The 16,520-nt window shown below is 46.4% G+C and overlaps 2 protein-coding genes across 3 annotated transcripts; both read right to left on the bottom strand.

Annotated features, from left to right (window-relative positions):
- Positions 1–1,590: 1,590 nt before the first annotated feature.
- Positions 1,591–6,364, bottom strand: LOC309399535 (F-box/WD repeat-containing protein 8-like). Its single transcript, XM_081967440.1, has 3 exons — positions 6,193–6,364; positions 4,282–4,399; positions 1,591–2,978 (listed from the first exon to the last, which is right to left on the bottom strand). Exons 1-3 carry the CDS (start codon positions 6,215–6,217, stop codon positions 2,834–2,836), a joined length of 288 nt encoding a protein of 95 aa, XP_081823566.1. The 5' UTR covers positions 6,218–6,364; the 3' UTR covers positions 1,591–2,833.
- A 3,154-nt stretch (positions 6,365–9,518) lies between these two features.
- On the bottom strand, positions 9,519–16,032 carry ZDHHC12 (zDHHC palmitoyltransferase 12). 2 transcript variants are annotated; one of them, XM_081967519.1, is made up of 5 exons: positions 15,901–16,032; positions 14,116–14,255; positions 12,916–13,002; positions 10,889–11,055; positions 9,519–10,336 (listed from the first exon to the last, which is right to left on the bottom strand). In XM_081967519.1, the coding sequence occupies exons 1-5, from the start codon at positions 15,998–16,000 to the stop codon at positions 10,024–10,026; spliced, it is 807 nt and encodes a 268-aa protein (XP_081823645.1). In that variant the 5' UTR covers positions 16,001–16,032; the 3' UTR covers positions 9,519–10,023. The 2 variants fall into 2 exon arrangements, with proteins under 2 accessions (XP_081823645.1, XP_081823644.1); XM_081967518.1 differs by lacking the exon at positions 15,901–16,032 and adding an exon at positions 14,469–14,540 and having other exon boundaries at positions 14,116–14,349.
- Between the last annotated feature and the right edge of the window lie 488 nt (positions 16,033–16,520).

The raw sequence follows: 16,520 nt of genomic DNA, 5'->3' as shown, positions 1-16,520 counted from the left end.
GGATGGGAAGCGGGGCGGCAAAAAAAAACAAAAAACCAAAATCCAAAACATAAGCACCTACCCCCATGCACACACATTCAACTACATTCAAGTCACAGAGTGTCCGGGACATTGCCATTTTAGGGTATACCCCCCCTATTACCGTGTGTGTCTGTGTACATTAACACACATACATACGCTCACCTAGGCTCAGATCTAGTGGGTTGCTTCCTAATAGAACTTAGCCTATATTATTCTATGTGTCTGTCTCTTAAAGTCATCATAAGGCTTTCTAATAATAAAGACACAGAATAATAACCATAAAATTCATTAAAACGGTTTATTTTATTTTCTACCTGCGATCCCGATATTGTCCACAGGAGGGCACACTTTTCTGTCCCTTGGCGTTAGCATTCAAGTCATCATAAGGCTTTCTAAACACAATAATAACCATAAAATTCATTAAAAAGGTTTTTTATTTTTTCCCCGCGATCCCGATATTGTCCACAAGAGGGCGCACTTTTCTGTCCCTTACCGTTAGCATTGAAGTCATCATAAGGCTTTCTAAACGTGTTACGGCTTTTGGATCAGGGACAGAAAAGTGCGCCATCTGGTGGACACGCAATTTTCCCACGATACCGGCATTGTCCTCAAGAGGGCGCACTTTTCTGTCCCTTAGCGATAGCATTGAAGTCATCATAAGGCTTTCTAAACGGGTTACGGCTTTTGGATCAGGGACAGAAAAGTGCGCCATCTGGTGGACACGCAATTTTCCCACGATACCGGCATTGTCCTCAAGAGGGCGCACTTTTCTGTCCCTTAGCGATAGCATTGAAGTCATCATAAGGCTTTCTAAACGTGTTACGGCTTTTGGATCAGGGACAGAAAAGTGCGCCCTCTTGAGGACAATGCCGGTATCGTGGGAAAATTGCGTGTCCACCAGATGGCGCACTTTTCTGTCCCTGATCCAAAAGCCGTAACACGTTTAGAAAGCCTTATGATGACTTCAATGCTAACGCTAAGGGACAGAAAAGTGCGCCCTCTTGTGGACAATATCGGGATCGCGGGGAAAAAATAAAAAACCTTTTAAATGAATTTTATGGTTATTATTGTGTTTAGAAAGCCTTATGATGACTTGAATGCTAACGCCAAGGGACAGAAAAGTGTGCCCTCCTGTGGACAATATCGGGATCGCAGGTAGAAAATAAAATAAACCGTTTTAATGAATTTTATGGTTATTATTCTGTGTCTTTATTATTAGAAAGCCTTATGATGACTTTAAGAGACAGACACATAGAATAATATAGGCTAAGTTCTATTAGGAAGCAACCCACTAGATCTGAGCCTAGGTGAGCGTATGTATGTGTGTTAATGTACACAGACACACACAGCAATAGGTATATTCCCTAATATATGGTAATATGCTTATACATCTACATCAGGGGTGTCCAAACTTGGGAACTTTAAGACTTGTGGACTTCAACTCCCAGAATTCTGGGAGTTGAAGTCCACAAGTCTTAAAATTCCCAAGTTTGGACACCCCTGATCTACATATAACCATACATTAAGGTGTGTATACCACTAAGGTTACGAGTTCTGGTCTTTTTGAAACTTGGCAACTTCGAAGGGGCACGGCTTTCGACTCCCAAAATTACTTGGGAGTTGAAGTCCCCCACCTCCGACAAGTTTGCAAAACACCTGCCCTCGCTGGTATACACAATAATATACATCCGGCCACGTGTGTGCATTTCTTTCTTCTGTAGCTCCACTGGCCCATCCAGCAAAGGAGGCCTCCAAAAATGAGTCGTGCTACATTTTTTTTTTTTTGACCCAGCCAGCAGGAACTGGCATGGATAAGCCGGATCGGGCAAAGAACCTCGTGCTGCATCGAGTTAGATATGTACTACAACTCCCAGCGCCCTTAGGCAGCAAGGTTAAGAGGAAAGGTCGCAGGTTCGGCAGTCCTGGCGCAATCAAGGGGAAGTGCCAATGGAGCTGGAGGAGAAAGGATACTTACACACACGTGCTCGACTTACCTGTGGTGGAAGGGCCACGGAAGGCGTGGCAGGGCGTCCTCCGGATCTCCTCTTAATTTGGGGTTTCAAACACAAGCATCACTGACAATAAAAACAGCCATTTTTCAAGCAAACCAACACCTGTTCCGAGACCATCGCTTAATAAAGATATTTTATTTACAAGAAAAAAGCTCCCAAAGCCCCATCTTTTCCAGGTGTTGCAGGTAGCGCTCCAGATATTGCAGGTAGCTCTCCAGGTGTTGCAGGTAGCATTGGTGCCAGCTCCAGAAAAGCAGTGTTGAACGCAGTGCAATTGAATGGAGCCCCTCCCTGCGGTCTCTGCCCATGTGGGCAGCAGCCCGTGTTCCAAACTCCTGGTTTTTGGGCTTCAGACTTTATTACTACCTCCTGATTCTTACCTATCTATCGTGGTTCCTGTGGGCCATCATTTCTTCCATTCTACAGTGGTGTTGTTAGAAGTTTTGGGGAGATCCCATGTGCCCCTCTTTTGCTGCTGCCTGATGGGCCAGCCCAAGCCCTCCCAAGAGCTTTGCAGGAGCTCTATCCTTGGGGTTCCCCTTCTCCAGGGTCCAGCTTAGTTGGTCTTCCCCTTGGCCTGAAGGTGCTTTTTTTTCCCCAAGAGGCCCCTGGACTCCCTTTCTCCTCGAAGACGTTTCGCGCCTCTCATCCTCAAAACGTCTTCGGAGAAACAAAACAAACCAGAAAGTCCAGCTGCCTCTTGAAAAGAAAAAAGAAAAAAGGCCCCTTTGGGACAATCCTGGCCTGCATGACGGAGAATCTCCCCAGACATCTTGGTTCTCCCCTTCTTCCGGCGCTGCCTAGATGTTGTCATAGGGGACCACAAGGCCAATATTGTAGTTGTAGCCGGTCATTTCGTTGTAAGAGGAATGGCAGATAGGAAGGCCGCTCTCGGCCACCAACTGGTCGATGGAAAACTCGTAGGCGTAGATGATGCCTCGGTGCCTGTTAGGAGAGAAGGGGAAAGAAAGTAAGGAGAATAGCAATAGCCCTTAGACCAGTGTTTCTCAAACTTGGTGACTTTAAGTCCTGTGGACTTCAACTCCCAGAATCCCCCAGCCAGCTGTGCTGGCTGGGGGATTCTGGGAGTTGAAGTCCACAGGACTTAAAGTCACCAAGTTTGAGAAACACTGCCTTAGACTTATATACCGCTTTACAGTGCTTTTACAGCCCTTTCTAAGCGGTTGACAGAATCAGCCTCTTGCCCCCAACAATCTGGGTCCTCATTTTACCCACTTCGGAAGGAGGGAAGGTTGAGTCAACCTTGAGCCCTGTCAGGATAGAACTGCTGGCAATCAGCAGAGTTAGCCTGCAATGCTGCATTTTAACCACTGTGTATGATGGATGGAGGATGGATGGAAGGAAGGAAGGAAGGAAGGATGGATGGATGGATGGATGGATGGATGGATGGATGGAAGGAAGGGAGAAGGTGAGGAGAGAGAAGAGAAGAGATTACAGAAGAGAACAGGGGTGGAGGGGAGGGAAGGGAAGGGAAGAGAAGAGGGAAGGGAAGAGAAGAGGGAAGGGAAGGGAAGAATGGAATGGAAAAAGAGAAGAGAAGACAAGAGAGAAGGGAAGAGAAGAGAAGAGGGAAGAGAAGAATGGAATGGAAAAAGAGGAGATGAGAAGAGAGAAGGGAAGGGAAGAGGGAAGAGAAGAATAGAATGGAAAAAAGGAGAAGAGAAGAGAGAATGGAAGGGAAGAGAAGAGGGAAGAGAAGAATGGAATGGAAAAAGAGGAGAAGAGAAGAGAGAAGGGAAGGGATGGGAAGAGAAGAGAGAAGGGAAGAAAAGAGAGGATTTAAATAGAATTTGGTTAGCTAACCCGTTTTCCAAGCAGAGGAGACACCAATACCCATCCAGAAACAGCTGAACTATAATTCCCATCAACCTTAGCCAAACCAACCCATAAAAACAGGTGCTGGAACCTCAAACCACCTTTCACCCATTGCGCTGGGTTTGCTTTTCCAGGAGTCAACCAGCCTCTTGCTGTTCACCACGGAGCTCGCTCGCAACTCATACTTGGATAGTCTTCCTATCCTAAACCCCCAAGATTCCTGGTTCTCTGACAGCGTTAAGACCTCGCTCTCCCATCCTCCTCCTTTCGTTTGTTTAAAATCAGGAAGGCCACCTTGGGGAGGACTCCTGGTGCCCTGCCATACTGCCTCACTGAGACTCCTGGGGATTGTAGTCCAGCGACACCAAAGAGAGGTGTCACAGGGCGCCTCCTGCGGATTGGGATAAAGTACCTTCGGTGAGCGGTCAAGTCGTCGTCCGTGATGCTGGCCCCCCCGGGGAGTTTTTTCATTGGGGACGTTGGCCGTGATGAGGCTGTGGGAGTTGAAGCGGACGTGGCGAATGGGGTGCCTGGAATAAAAGGACCAGCAGTCAGTTAATGGTTTAGAATAGAATAGAACAGAATAGAACAGAATAAAATGATAGAAAATAGAACAGAATAAAATGATAGAAAATAGAATAGAACAGAATGATAGAAAACAGAATAGAATAAAATGATAGAAAATAGAACAGAATAGAATAGAATGATAGAAAACAGAATAGAATAGAATGATAGAAAATAGAATAGAATAAAATGATAGAAAATAGAACAGAACAGGATAGAATAGAATAGATAGAAAATAGAATAGAATGATAGAAAACAGAATAGAACAGAATGATAGAAAACAGAATAGAATAAAATGATAGAAAATAGAACAGAACAGAATAGAATGAATAGAAAACAGAATAGAATAGAAATGATAGAAAACAGAATAGTCTAGACTAGATTAGACTAGACTAGACTAGAATAGAAGGGTCCTTGGAGGTCTTCTAGTCCAGCCCCCTGCTCAAGCAGGAGAACCTTATATCCTTTCAGATAAGTGACTGTCCAGTCTCTTCTTAAAAACCCACCATTTCTGAAGGCAAGCTGTTCCACTGATTACTGTAGTTTTGGGAGTATAAGATGCACCAAGATTGTAAATTTTAAAAAAAGGTTTTGCACTCTGCAGACCTCCCAATCCCCCTGGATGCCTTGTTTTTTTGTGAAAAATGGGGCATGCAGAGAGTTTGAGAGGCATGCAAAGGGCTCCTGGGGGCTGGGGGCAAAAGCGAGCAAAAAATGGCCCTTAGCAACAGAAATGTTCGGCCCAATTGTGGTTGTAAGCTGAGGATGACCTGTATGTAAGAAAACCTCAAGGCCCCCCTGATTGATTTATTTTTAACAGCCCTCCGAGGGCACGGCGGACGTCCCGTAACGCCTAAGAAAGGCTGACCCTGGGGAAAACGCAGTTTGCTGGTAATGCCTCTCGAAGCGAACACGAGGCTGCCTGCCTTGGGGTTCCAGTCATAGGAAACATATTTCTCTGCTTTTGTAAAGTGCAGTAGGACAACAGAAAAATAAGTTTTTTTTCCAAAAGCAGAAAAATAGTTTTGAGCGCACTCAAGTGGAATCTTTCTGAAATGCAGCTGGAGCAGGAAGAGATGGAATAAGAAAAATAATAAGAGAGGAGGAAGAGAAGAACAGGAGAGAGGAAGAAGGGGAAGGGGAAGAAGAAGAAGAGGCGGAAGAGAAGAACAGGAGAGAGGAAGAAGGGGAAGGGGAAGAAGAAGAAGAGGAGGAAGAGAAGAACAGGAGAGAAGAAGAAGGGGAAGGGGAAGAAGAAGAGGAGGAAGAGAAGAACAGGAGAGAGGAAGAAGGGGAAGGGGAAGAAGAAGAAGAGGAGGAAGAGAAGAACAGGAGAGAAGAAGAAGGGGAAGGGGAAGAAGAGGAGGAGGAGGAAGAGAAGAAGAACAGGAACAAAAAAGATAACATTCCCTCCCCCCCTCCTAAAGTTCACAATAATTACACGCAAAAACCTCTGAAAGGAGCCGTTGCAAATACCCGTGTTTATTTTTTTACCATTTTACTGCAACGTGCAAACTCAAGATAAATGTTTTTAATTCCTTGCTAAGGAGGGAGGGGGCAGGGGGTGTTGATTGTTGATGATTGAGGGCTCCAGACCGTCACCCTCCGTCTTGCAAAAAGCAGGATCTCCCACCCACGAAAATCTCCCCCTCCCGCCTCAGTGCAGACCGGCATGATCCCTTCCCGTAGCCCCTTCTCCCCCCTCCCTCCCTCCCCAAGACTCGCCCGCCAACACGAAGAGGAACGAGGGAAGAAGCACCTTCTCTGCCCGGCCGGTGCCCCATGCCACTGTGCCCCGAAAGCCAGCCGCAACCCTCCAAAGCAGCTGGTTCACGAGCTTCCCCGCTTCAGTCAAGCGAAGCCTCTGCCGGGGGGGGGGGGGTGCAATCCAATCCCAACGGCAGCCAACAGCCGCCGCTCCTTCCCCACTGGCTCTATGATGACTTCAATGCTAACGCTAAGGGACAGAAAAGTGTGCCCTCCTGTGGACAATGTCGGGATCGCAGGCAGAAAAGAAAATAAACCTTTTAAATGAATTTTATGGTTATATTTCTGTGTCTTTATTATTAGAAGCCCCGTTATTAATATTATTAGGGAAAGGGGAGGCCCAGGGGCTGCAGAAAAGGCACAGAAGCGGGAAACCTGATCCAAAAGCCGTAACCCGTTTAGAAAGACTTATGATGACTTCAATGCTAACGCTAAGGGACAGAAAAGTGTGCCCTCCTGTGGAAAATGTCGGGATCGCAGGCAGAAAAGAAAATAAACCTTTTAAATGGGTTTTATGGTTATTATTCTGTGTCTTTATTATTAGCAGCCCCGTTATTAATATTATTAGGGAAAGGGGAGGCCCAGGGGCTGCAGAAAAGGCACAGGAGAGGGAAACCTGATCCAAAAGCCGTAACCCGTTTAGAAAGCCTTATGATATAGGGTTTCCTGCCTAGGCAGGGGGTTGGACTAGAGGACCTCCAAGGTCCCTTCCAACTCTACTATTGTATTGTATTGTATTGATGACTTCAATGCTAACGCTAAGGGACAGAAAAGTGTGCCCTCCTGTGGACAATGTCGGGATCGCAGGCAGAAAAGAAAATAAACCTTTTAAATGGGTTTTATGGTTATTATTCTGTGTCTTTATTATTAGAAGCCCCGTTATTAATATTATTAGGGAAAGGGGAGGCCCAGGGGCTGCAGAAAAGGCACAGGAGAGGGAAACCTGATCCAAAAGCCGTAACCCGTTTAGAAAGCCTTATGATATAGGGTTTCCTGCCTAGGCAGGGGGTTGGACTAGAGGACCTCCAAGGTCCCTTCCAACTCTACTATTGTATTGTATTGTATTGATGACTTCAATGCTAACGCTAAGGGACAGAAAAGTGTGCCCTCCTGTGGAAAATGTCGGGATCGCAGGCAGAAAAGAAAATAAACCTTTTAAATGGGTTTTATGGTTATTATTCTGTGTCTTTATTATTAGAAGCCCCGTTATTAATATTATTAGGGAAAGGGGAGGCCCAGGGGCTGCAGAAAAGGCACAGAAGCGGGAAACCTGATCCAAAAGCCGTAACCCGTTTAGAAAGCCTTATGATATAGGGTTTCCTGCCTAGGCAGGGGGTTGGACTAGAGGACCTCCAAGGTCCCTTCCAACTCTACTATTGTATTGTATTGTATTGATGACTTCAATGCTAACGCTAAGGGACAGAAAAGTGTGCCCTCCTGTGGAAAATGTCGGGATCGCAGGCAGAAAAGAAAATAAACCTTTTAAATGGGTTTTATGGTTATTATTCTGTGTCTTTATTATTAGAAGCCCCGTTATTAATATTATTAGGGAAAGGGGAGGCCCAGGGGCTGCAGAAAAGGCACAGAAGCGGGAAACCTGATCCAAAAGCCGTAACCCATTTAGAAAGCCTTATGATGACTTCAATGCTAACGCTAAGGGACAGAAAAGTGTGCCCTCCTGTGGAAAATGTCGGGATCGCAGGCAGAAAAGAAAATAAACCTTTTAAATGGGTTTTATGGTTATTATTCTGTGTCTTTATTATTAGAAGCCCTGTTATTAATATTATTAGGGAAAGGGGAGGCCCAGGGGCTGCAGAAAAGGCACAGGAGAGGGAAACCTGATCCAAAAGCCGTAACCCGTTTAGAAAGCCTTATGATATAGGGTTTCCTGCCTAGGCAGGGGGTTGGACTAGAGGACCTCCAAGGTCCCTTCCAACTCTACTATTGTATTGTATTGATGACTTCAATGCTAACGCTAAGGGACAGAAAAGTGTGCCCTCCTGTGGAAAATGTCGGGATCGCAGGCAGAAAAGAAAATAAACCTTTTAAATGGGTTTTATGGTTATTATTCTGTGTCTTTATTATTAGAAGCCCCGTTATTAATATTATTAGGGAAAGGGGAGGCCCAGGGGCTGCAGAAAAGGCACAGGAGAGGGAAACCTGATCCAAAAGCCGTAACCCGTTTAGAAAGCCTTATGATGACTTCAGTGCTAACGCTAAGGGACAGAAAAGTGTGCCCTCCTGTGGACAATATCGGGATCGCAGCCACAAAAGAAAATAAACCTTTTAAATGGGATCTGTGCACATCTGGATAGAGGCCAAGCTGTCTCTATACATATCGGACCTCCGGGTAGGCAGGAGTCAGGATGATCGGCAGGCAGAAGGCACGCCCTGATTGGCCTGGAATTTGAACTCTTATCCTCCCACGGACGACTGCAAGAGATGCCCGGCGTTGGCCGCAAACAAAGCGCGTCTCTGTTTTTCCCTCTGTGGCTTTGGAAACAAAGCGAGCCCTCTTCCTTGTCCCCAGGCTCAGCCCAGGGCACAAGGCCTCGCTTTCAAGACGGTCACTCCGCCAGGCCTCAGCTGTCTCGGTTTCCCCATCTGTTTCGCCTCCGGAGATGTCACTTTTGGGGGCAATCAAGCGAATTTATGCGAATTGTATTTTTTTTGGGGGGGGTCTTCCTCTCCGCAGCAGGCATGGGGTGCAGATTCCCTCCTGTTCGGAGGGAAGGGCGGGAGAGAGAAGATAGGAAACCCGATGCAAAATACGTCTCCCTTTTCGGCTGTTGACTGTGATGGAATTAATTTAAGATTAAACTCATTTCAATAAGAAAGAAGCTCATGGTTTCTAAGGGGGGGGGGGAATCCTGCTAGCGTCATTGAGCATCTACAAGAGGAAAGTTTCCTTTTTTTCCAGTTGCAAATCCACGTCCTGGGCTACCTGGTCCTGCTGTGGGTGATAACATTGTTGGGCATTTACAGAGGGAGCCTGGGAAACCCAGGACAGTTTTTAAGCCTATCGTTTCTTGCTCTCTCTAGGTCGTAAGTATGAGGACCGGTCATAAGTCACTCCTCAGTGCCATTCTAACTTCTAACGGTCGTTAAAGAAATTGTCAAAAACTAAAAAAATACAATAGGTTAAAAAAAGTGTATTTTTAAAAGTCTATGATAGTTGGTTGCAACAGCCAGCATTTTTCTGTTTTGTTAGGGACCAAAATTGGACGTGGGGAAATGACTGGCTCTGGCCCCGCCCCTACTTAAGCCCCACCCTCCATCTCTTGGCACACGCCCACCCCGAGCCAACAGAACGCCTCCTTTGATGCAAGCTTTGGTCTTTTATTAACATTAGTGTCGGATTAAAATCATTTTTTCTTAAGCTCTTAAACCTCACGGCCGGCTGTGAAGCTGCCTTGTTCTTACTTAGCAAAACCTTTACGCTCGGCTTCCAAGGAGCGTCCGTCTCTTCGGCCTCAATTCGATACGAACATCCAGCCAAAACCCGCCTCATGATCTTTCCAAAGCAGGGCATTCTGAGCCCCTCCGTCTTTGGCTGCCTGCATTTCCTTCTTGCTTCTGCCCCGACCCTGTAGGCTTCCTTCAGCTGCCCAGATCTCCGAATCTCCAAATCTCAAAGCTGAATCTTCAGTTATTAGGGTCACTGGCTCACCCCCAACACGACCCGTCAGATTTTAGCCTTTGGTTAGAAGAGGGGAAAGTCCTTCTCCTAGTCGGGGTGAAGACCTGGTGCTCCGGCATCCTCTCCAAAGCTTCCGTTGTGACTTCAGACCTGCTTGGTCTCTGGAAACCCTCCTGCCCTCCATCACACCAACTCGGTCTCCTCCGGAGGGTAGAGCTTCTCCCAGGCCATCAGGCGGCAGGCGCAGAAGAACCTCCAGAGGTTGAGCGGGACCCCCTGGTCGAAGGGGTTCTCCACCTTGCAGTGTTTCAAGTAGGAAATGCGATGGCGGGACATGAATTCCCAGGTGGTGGTGTTGCAGGAGACGAGGTAGAGGTGGGAGCCCAGCAGCAGCGTGGCAATCACGGCACAGACGCTGAGCAGCAGGAAGGAGAGGAGGAGCAGCAGGTGGCACTGAAGCCAGAGCCAGGAAAAGGACTGGAAGTTCAGGCCGGACCTTTGGAAGAGGAGAGAGAGTAAGTAACAAAAAAGGGGGGGAAATTGGGAATGACTGTTGGAATAGAGGTAGCGCTTGACTTGCAACAGTTCGCTTTAGTGACAGTTTAAAGTGACAACGGTGCTAAAAAAAGGTGACAGGGTCGTTTTTCTCATGCCCACCCTAGCATCCTCGTGACCAACATTTGGATGCTTGGCAACTGGCATGTACAGTACGCCTGTTGCATTGTCCCCAAGTCATGCAATCTCTTTTGGCACCTTCTGACAGGCAAAGCCACTGGGGAAGCCAGGTTGACTCAACAATTGTGTGACTAGTTTGACAGCCGCATAACCTGGCTGGGGAATCCTGGGAGTTGATGTCCACGGGGCCTAAAAGTTGCTGAGACTGGGCACCCCTGCTCTAACACAAAAGCTCCCTTTGTGTCGTTGGGGGGAGGGCACCGTGGAGGGGAGCCACCTGATTTTGATGAACAATGGAGGAGATGCCACCATTTCCCCTTCCAACCCAGCACGAGGGTCCCCGATCCCCGGGGGCGTCTTGCCCGTTACTCACCAAGCCACCTGCAGAGCCCAGAGCAGCACGGTGAGCTGCACCCCCAAGTAGAGCACGAAAAGTGGGTGATTCCTCTCCCCGATGCAGTTTTCAATCCAAGGACAGTGATGGTCATAGCGGTGGACGCACTGCCGGCACACCTGGCAATGCTTGGCTCGCAAAGGTTGCTGCAAGACAGTAAAACGTCCTCCTGCCACACTCATTTCACCTCCAAGATAGCCTGGGTGGCCATCAGTCGGAGATGGCACAGCAGTGGGTTAGGGGGTCAGACTGGATGCTCTTCGTGATCCCTTCAAGCCCTGACATTCTGTGGCCAAGTCCTACTCTTGGCTCTGTTTTTTTCCCACCCGTAAATGCCTCAGAAATCCTGGGGGAAATTCCACCTACAGAGGAGAATATTTGTAGCTCAGGGTTGAAAGGAGGCCTCCCGGATGCTCTCCGAGCTTGGTGGTTTTATTGCAGACGTTTCATGGCCCAACTAGGGAACCTCATCAGTGCTAGCGAGGCTACCTAGCTTGGGGTCATGAAACATCTGCAAGAAAACCATCAGGCTCGGAGAGCATCCGGGACCCCTCAAAGCCCACCCCCCTCAACGCGGAAGCGGTGGGAAATCTCTTCAGTGGGACTCCACAGGCCTCCTTTCTTTTCTTCAACAAAGTTTATTTATTTATTTTTTGTTACATCTTCTTTTAACTTCTTTTAAGAACAAAGTGTTGTCCTGGTTCTCCCCTCCCCCTTTACATCTTCTATTATGCATATTACATTTTACATCACCTTTCCATTTTACATTTCAGTCATCTTATTTTTATTCCATATTCTCCCGCTTAATTTCTTTATTTTTCTTAATATATAAAAAATATCCTTTTGCCTCTCAAAGTTAATCTGATTTATTTCATCTATTATTCTTTTTTACTATTAATAATACATATCCTCAAATTTAATTTTATATAGTAAACATTCCATTTAATTAGTTATCCACAAGTTGTAATTTTAATCTATATCCCACACATTTTATTGAATATATACCATTACCTATATTTACTAAATTTCATTTTATCCTACTAATAAATCCTTTTCTTTCTTTCCTCCTTTCAACCATTTTCTTACTCAGGAACTTCATTTCTCTCATATTCTCTTCTCTCCACGCTTTTACCTAATTTTGTTTAGATCTTAAAATCCCTGCATTTTCCCTTTCCAATCTTTTTCCTCCTTTTTAATTTTGTTGTTTTACTCTCCCTCCCTCCCCCCCCCCCGTTTTCCCCCTTTAATCCCACCTTTGCTATTTCCCTTTTTTTTAGGATCATTTCTCCCTTGTCTCCTTTGGGTCTATAACTGTAAATCTCAGTGTAATCATCTATTTTGTTTTCTTTTTCAGTCTCTTTTTCTTCCATGATATCTTCCTGATCTTCGTACAGTCCCTTTTCTTTCTCCTTTTCCCCTTCTTCTTGTTCTAACTGTTCCCTCTCCTCGGGCCTTCTGGAGGGCACATTCCAATGCCTTGGCAACATTCAGAGTGGTTACCAAGATATAAAAAAAGACGTAGGGATTCTGGAAAGAGTGCAGAGAAGAGCAAGAAAGATGATGAAGGGACTGGAGGCTGAAACGTACGAAGAATAGTTGCTGGAATTGGGTATGTCTAGTCTAACGAAAAGAAGGACTTGGAGGTGACATGATGGCGGTCTTCTAATATTTGAGGTGCTCCCACAAAGAAGAGGGGGTCAAGCTATTCTCCAAAGCACCAGAATGCATTACAAGAAGCAACAAATGGAAACTAATCAAGAAGAGAAGCAACCTGGAATTAAGGAGAAACTTCCTGACTGTGAGAACAATTAACCAGTGGAACGAAGTTGTGGAATGCTCCATCACTGGAGGTTTTCAGGAAGAAATTGGGCAGCCGTTTGTCCAGAATAGGCCAGGGTCTACTTGAGCAGGAGGTTGGACTAGAAGACCTCCAAGGTCCTTCTCCATCCCTGTTCTATGATTCTATGGTCTCTCTCGGGCAATTTCCCCAGGAAGCCAAGGCTTACCTTCACCATGCAGTATCCACACCTCCGGAGACGAACGTCAGGCGCTTGGGTGAAAGTTTTGGCTTTCTCTTCTCCGGTCATTGAGTCCTATCAAAATTATATCACATAATCTTGTGCCAAAAATTGAACCACCTCAGTACTTACCTATTAATTCCTACATATCTTTTTTGAAAACACATACAAAAAAAAAAAAGGATACAGTTGATGTACAAATTCTCTTCAACTTACTACTATAATGCAGTCAGCTGATTCTGGTTGTAACTCGTGACCGTCATAAAACGGGTCACCCATATGACTAACCAGGTTTTATGATCTTTGCGCAATGGTCGTAAAAACGAATGCTGCAGCTGTAAAGTGAGCCAATTATTCATGATGCTCAAGTGAGGCAGCGATGGAGCTTATGACCTGTCTTCAGTTTTTCCTTGCTTTACACACCTGCGAAGGTCGTATATGTGAGGATTGTGTGTAACCCTAATGCTTTGGTTCTGACCTCGGCTTCCCCAAAAAGCAGGAGGCAGAGTCGTGGTCCCAACAAAACCCCTTTTATCAAACGAATGTGGATTCCCCTCCTTCACCTTCAGCCAAGGCCTGGCAAACAGCCTTTCAAAGGAGTATTTAGGACCACAGACCTTATCTAGCTTGGAAAGCTGCCATGTAAATATTTCCCAAATGAGGTGCTGTGCAAGGAAAGACTTTGCACAGAGTCTCTGAGATTCACGGACAGATCTTCACACTCCTGAAAACGAATCTAACGACCGAATGAATGAATTGTTTCTTGCAAAAGCCCCCTCCCCTTTCGCTCCTTCTTTGTTTCCTATGGGAGGGACCAATCACCTTCTACCTGTGACTTTGCTTCCAAGTCTGCCCTGATTTCTGAGCTGTTCTTTTCTTCTGGCAGCTCTGCGCATGCGCACACTGGGAACAGGCTCCAGCTGTTCCTCTGCCTCACTGATGTCTAGCTCCATAGGTACTTGATAACTGCCAGATGGCCTCGGTCCCATCTCTGCCTTCGATGCAGAGCCCTCCCCAGAGCCTTTCCCAGCCTCCAGGACTGGCCCATGCTCCTCCCCAACCTCCTCACTGTCTGACTGCTGGCGGGCCACAACAGCTTTGCCTCCATTGAGGGTTTCTATTTCATACCCTTTAAACTCCCAACAGCCTCCAAAGTATTCCCAGTTTTCCCTTGAGGGATCAACCCACCTTCTCACCCCCGCCGTCATCCTCAACGTAGCCTGGGTTCATGAGTGAGACCACAAAATACAGGACGATGGAAGAGAGAACCAGCAAGGTGAACACAAGCGGTTGGAGAAGTTCTCCCTGCTCAAGCTGCCTCCGGAGATCTGGAAGAGGAAGACAAATTGGAAATCTTAATTTATAATCAAGTGTCGCCTTGGATCTTGGCACAGGAGGTAAGCTGTTCCGAGTAAAGCTGCCCTTTGTGATTGACTGAGGGTGCATTTCCCAAACAATTGGGGCACCACTAGAATTCCATCGGCATTGACAAATTCCCCCTCAGTCAATTGCAAAAGGCAGCTTGGTTTGGAACAGCTGACATCCTGCAAACAAGAACACTTAACCCTTTCAAACGTCCACTTCCAACCTCTCTTCATTCCGGGTCCTCAGGAAGGTCTCAATAGGGGGATAAAAATGCCACATCTGTTTATATGGATCCAATTCATGTTAACATTGTTGATCATCTCTCACATTTACCAAATTTATATAAATTTATATCAACCATAAATTTTTTTTTAAAACAATTAAGATTCTGTTCTAGAACAATAGAGTGGAATCCTGGAATCTTGGAAGGATCTGTTTCTTGACCTGGCCTCCCTTAAAAGGACTGATGGCTCATTCCGGAGAGTGTAATGGTCAAATTATTAGAAATAATTTCAGTTCATCAATATAATAGCCCTAAGGCTACCCCCTCACTGCCAGGAGGCAGGATGACAGAAATATCCAGGCAGAATAAACCACCTCAGAATCTGGGGAAGGACCTTCAGACCGATTCGATGCTCCCAGACCAGGTTCCCACCAACACCAAGCCCCCCCTTAAGCGACGTTAACAGAAACACGGGTGCCCCTTTCACAGAAGGCACAATTCCCACTGCCAGATCAGAGCACAAACTGGTTTAAAACACGCCCAGAGGTGCCCCCTAATCCTAACCCACCCCAACTCTTTTCAGCCAGGCAGGTCCAAGGGTCAGAAAACTCAGACGCCTTTGGTCAAAAAAAGTGAGCGACACGCATGGACTTTGCACTACTAATCCATAATAAGGTTGGCACATTGCTCCGATCCTTCGAGGGTACTATTTCTTTTGAAAGGTTTTTGATTTTATTTTCCCATAACCACTCCTTACATCATTCATCTTACACTGTGTCATCTGGGTACAATCTTTGTGTCATCATATTTAGCAGTAACATCATTTTTAATCTTTTTTTTAATCTCACCTTTACCTTTGCCTTTCAATTGCCTCTTAATTCAGCTCCTCCCCTATAATTCTGCGTTCTTTTTCAAATTATTCAATTCTCCGCTTCTTTTTGGTCTATATTGATTTTCTATCCAAAAACATATTCTAAAAACATCCCCATATCTTATAATGCCCCGATTCTTCCTTCTCTTTCATTGCCAAACCTTAATCTGTTCATTTCTGCACAAAGACGGTCGTTCTTAAGGCTGAACTCGGGGCCACTTAAGGTGGAGGGAGCAACCATGGTTACCTAGATCGTGGTTTACACCCCACAAAAAGTTTTTAAGAAGATGTTGGATATCCCTTTGTCTGAAGTGGTGTAGGGTTTCCTGCCTAGGCAGGGGGTTGGACTAGAAGACCTCCAAGGTCCCTTCCAGCTCGGTTATTCTATTCTAAGCCAGGATTGCTCCCCCGTGGCTCGGCTTGGCGGGGACCCCTCGCGATCTCCCATCAATTCGCCCAAATCTACCTGCTGGGGACCCCAAATCAATCCCCCCCAGCATTGTGGGGGTCTCACCTGTGTCGTGCAGGAAGAGCCCCACCGTGACGCCCCAGCTGAGCCCCGTCTGCGCCGCCCGCACCGCCCACCCGCCGGCCGCGGGCGCCCCGGGCCGCATCGTCCCCGCCGAGCCCGCGGCTACTAAGTTGCCCAAAGCGGAAGCGCCAAAGACACGCCCCCGCACGGGATTGGCGGGCCAGAAGACAGAGAAAGGGGACGCCGCGCGCTGATTGGCTGGGCCAGCTCGAAATGTTGCACGTGCTTCCCTTGGCTAGGAGAACACGCCCGACGGAGGCGGGGACTGTGGGAGCGATCGGGGCGGATTTCAACTCCTATGATCCCCCGCGAGCGAGGATTATGGGAGTGGTGGGCATCCTCCGCAGTGGGGAGAAGAGCCCACCTCGCAGGGTGGTTGTGGTGGGAAAATAAGGAGGAACAAGCATTAAGTAGGTTAGTTGTCTTTGAGTTACCGATAAAAGGTGGGATTAAAAAATAAATAAAATAAAAATAAAAACTTAATTTTTGGTGATTAATAAGTAGAACTTTGTAGATGCTTATAGAATGTTTTTGTTTTTAAAATGTTTATTCGTTAACAGATAACCCATCATGACAATAATAATGAAATAATAACTCTAACT

The sequence above is a fragment of the Natrix helvetica genome, assembly GCF_964273705.1.
Source record: "Natrix helvetica genome assembly, chromosome: 15".
NCBI lineage: Eukaryota > Metazoa > Chordata > Lepidosauria > Squamata > Natricidae > Natrix > Natrix helvetica.
Note: the sequence above shows the minus strand (reverse complement) of the source record. Positions and strands in the feature narration are given on the sequence as shown.

Excerpts from the sequence above, each read along its gene's own strand:
- LOC309399535 (XM_081967440.1), bottom strand. The coding sequence starts at position 6,217 with ATGGGGCACCGGCCGGGCAGAGAAG. Across the intron at positions 4,400-6,192 it reads GCACCGGCCGGGCAGAGAAG|GCACCCCATTCGCCACGTCC; the intron begins GTGCTTCTTCCC and ends CTTTTATTCCAG. Across the intron at positions 2,979-4,281 it reads GACTTGACCGCTCACCGAAG|GCACCGAGGCATCATCTACG; the intron begins GTACTTTATCCC and ends CTCTCCTAACAG.
- ZDHHC12 (XM_081967518.1), bottom strand. The coding sequence starts at position 14,525 with ATGAAGAGAGGTTGGAAGTGGACGTTTGAAAGGGTTAAGTGTTCTTGT. Across the intron at positions 14,350-14,468 it reads AGTGTTCTTGTTTGCAGGAT|GGCAGCTTTACTCGGAACAG; the intron begins GTCAGCTGTTCC and ends TCAATCACAAAG. Across the intron at positions 10,337-10,888 it reads TGGGCTCTGCAGGTGGCTTG|GTCCGGCCTGAACTTCCAGT; the intron begins GTGAGTAACGGG and ends CCTCTTCCAAAG.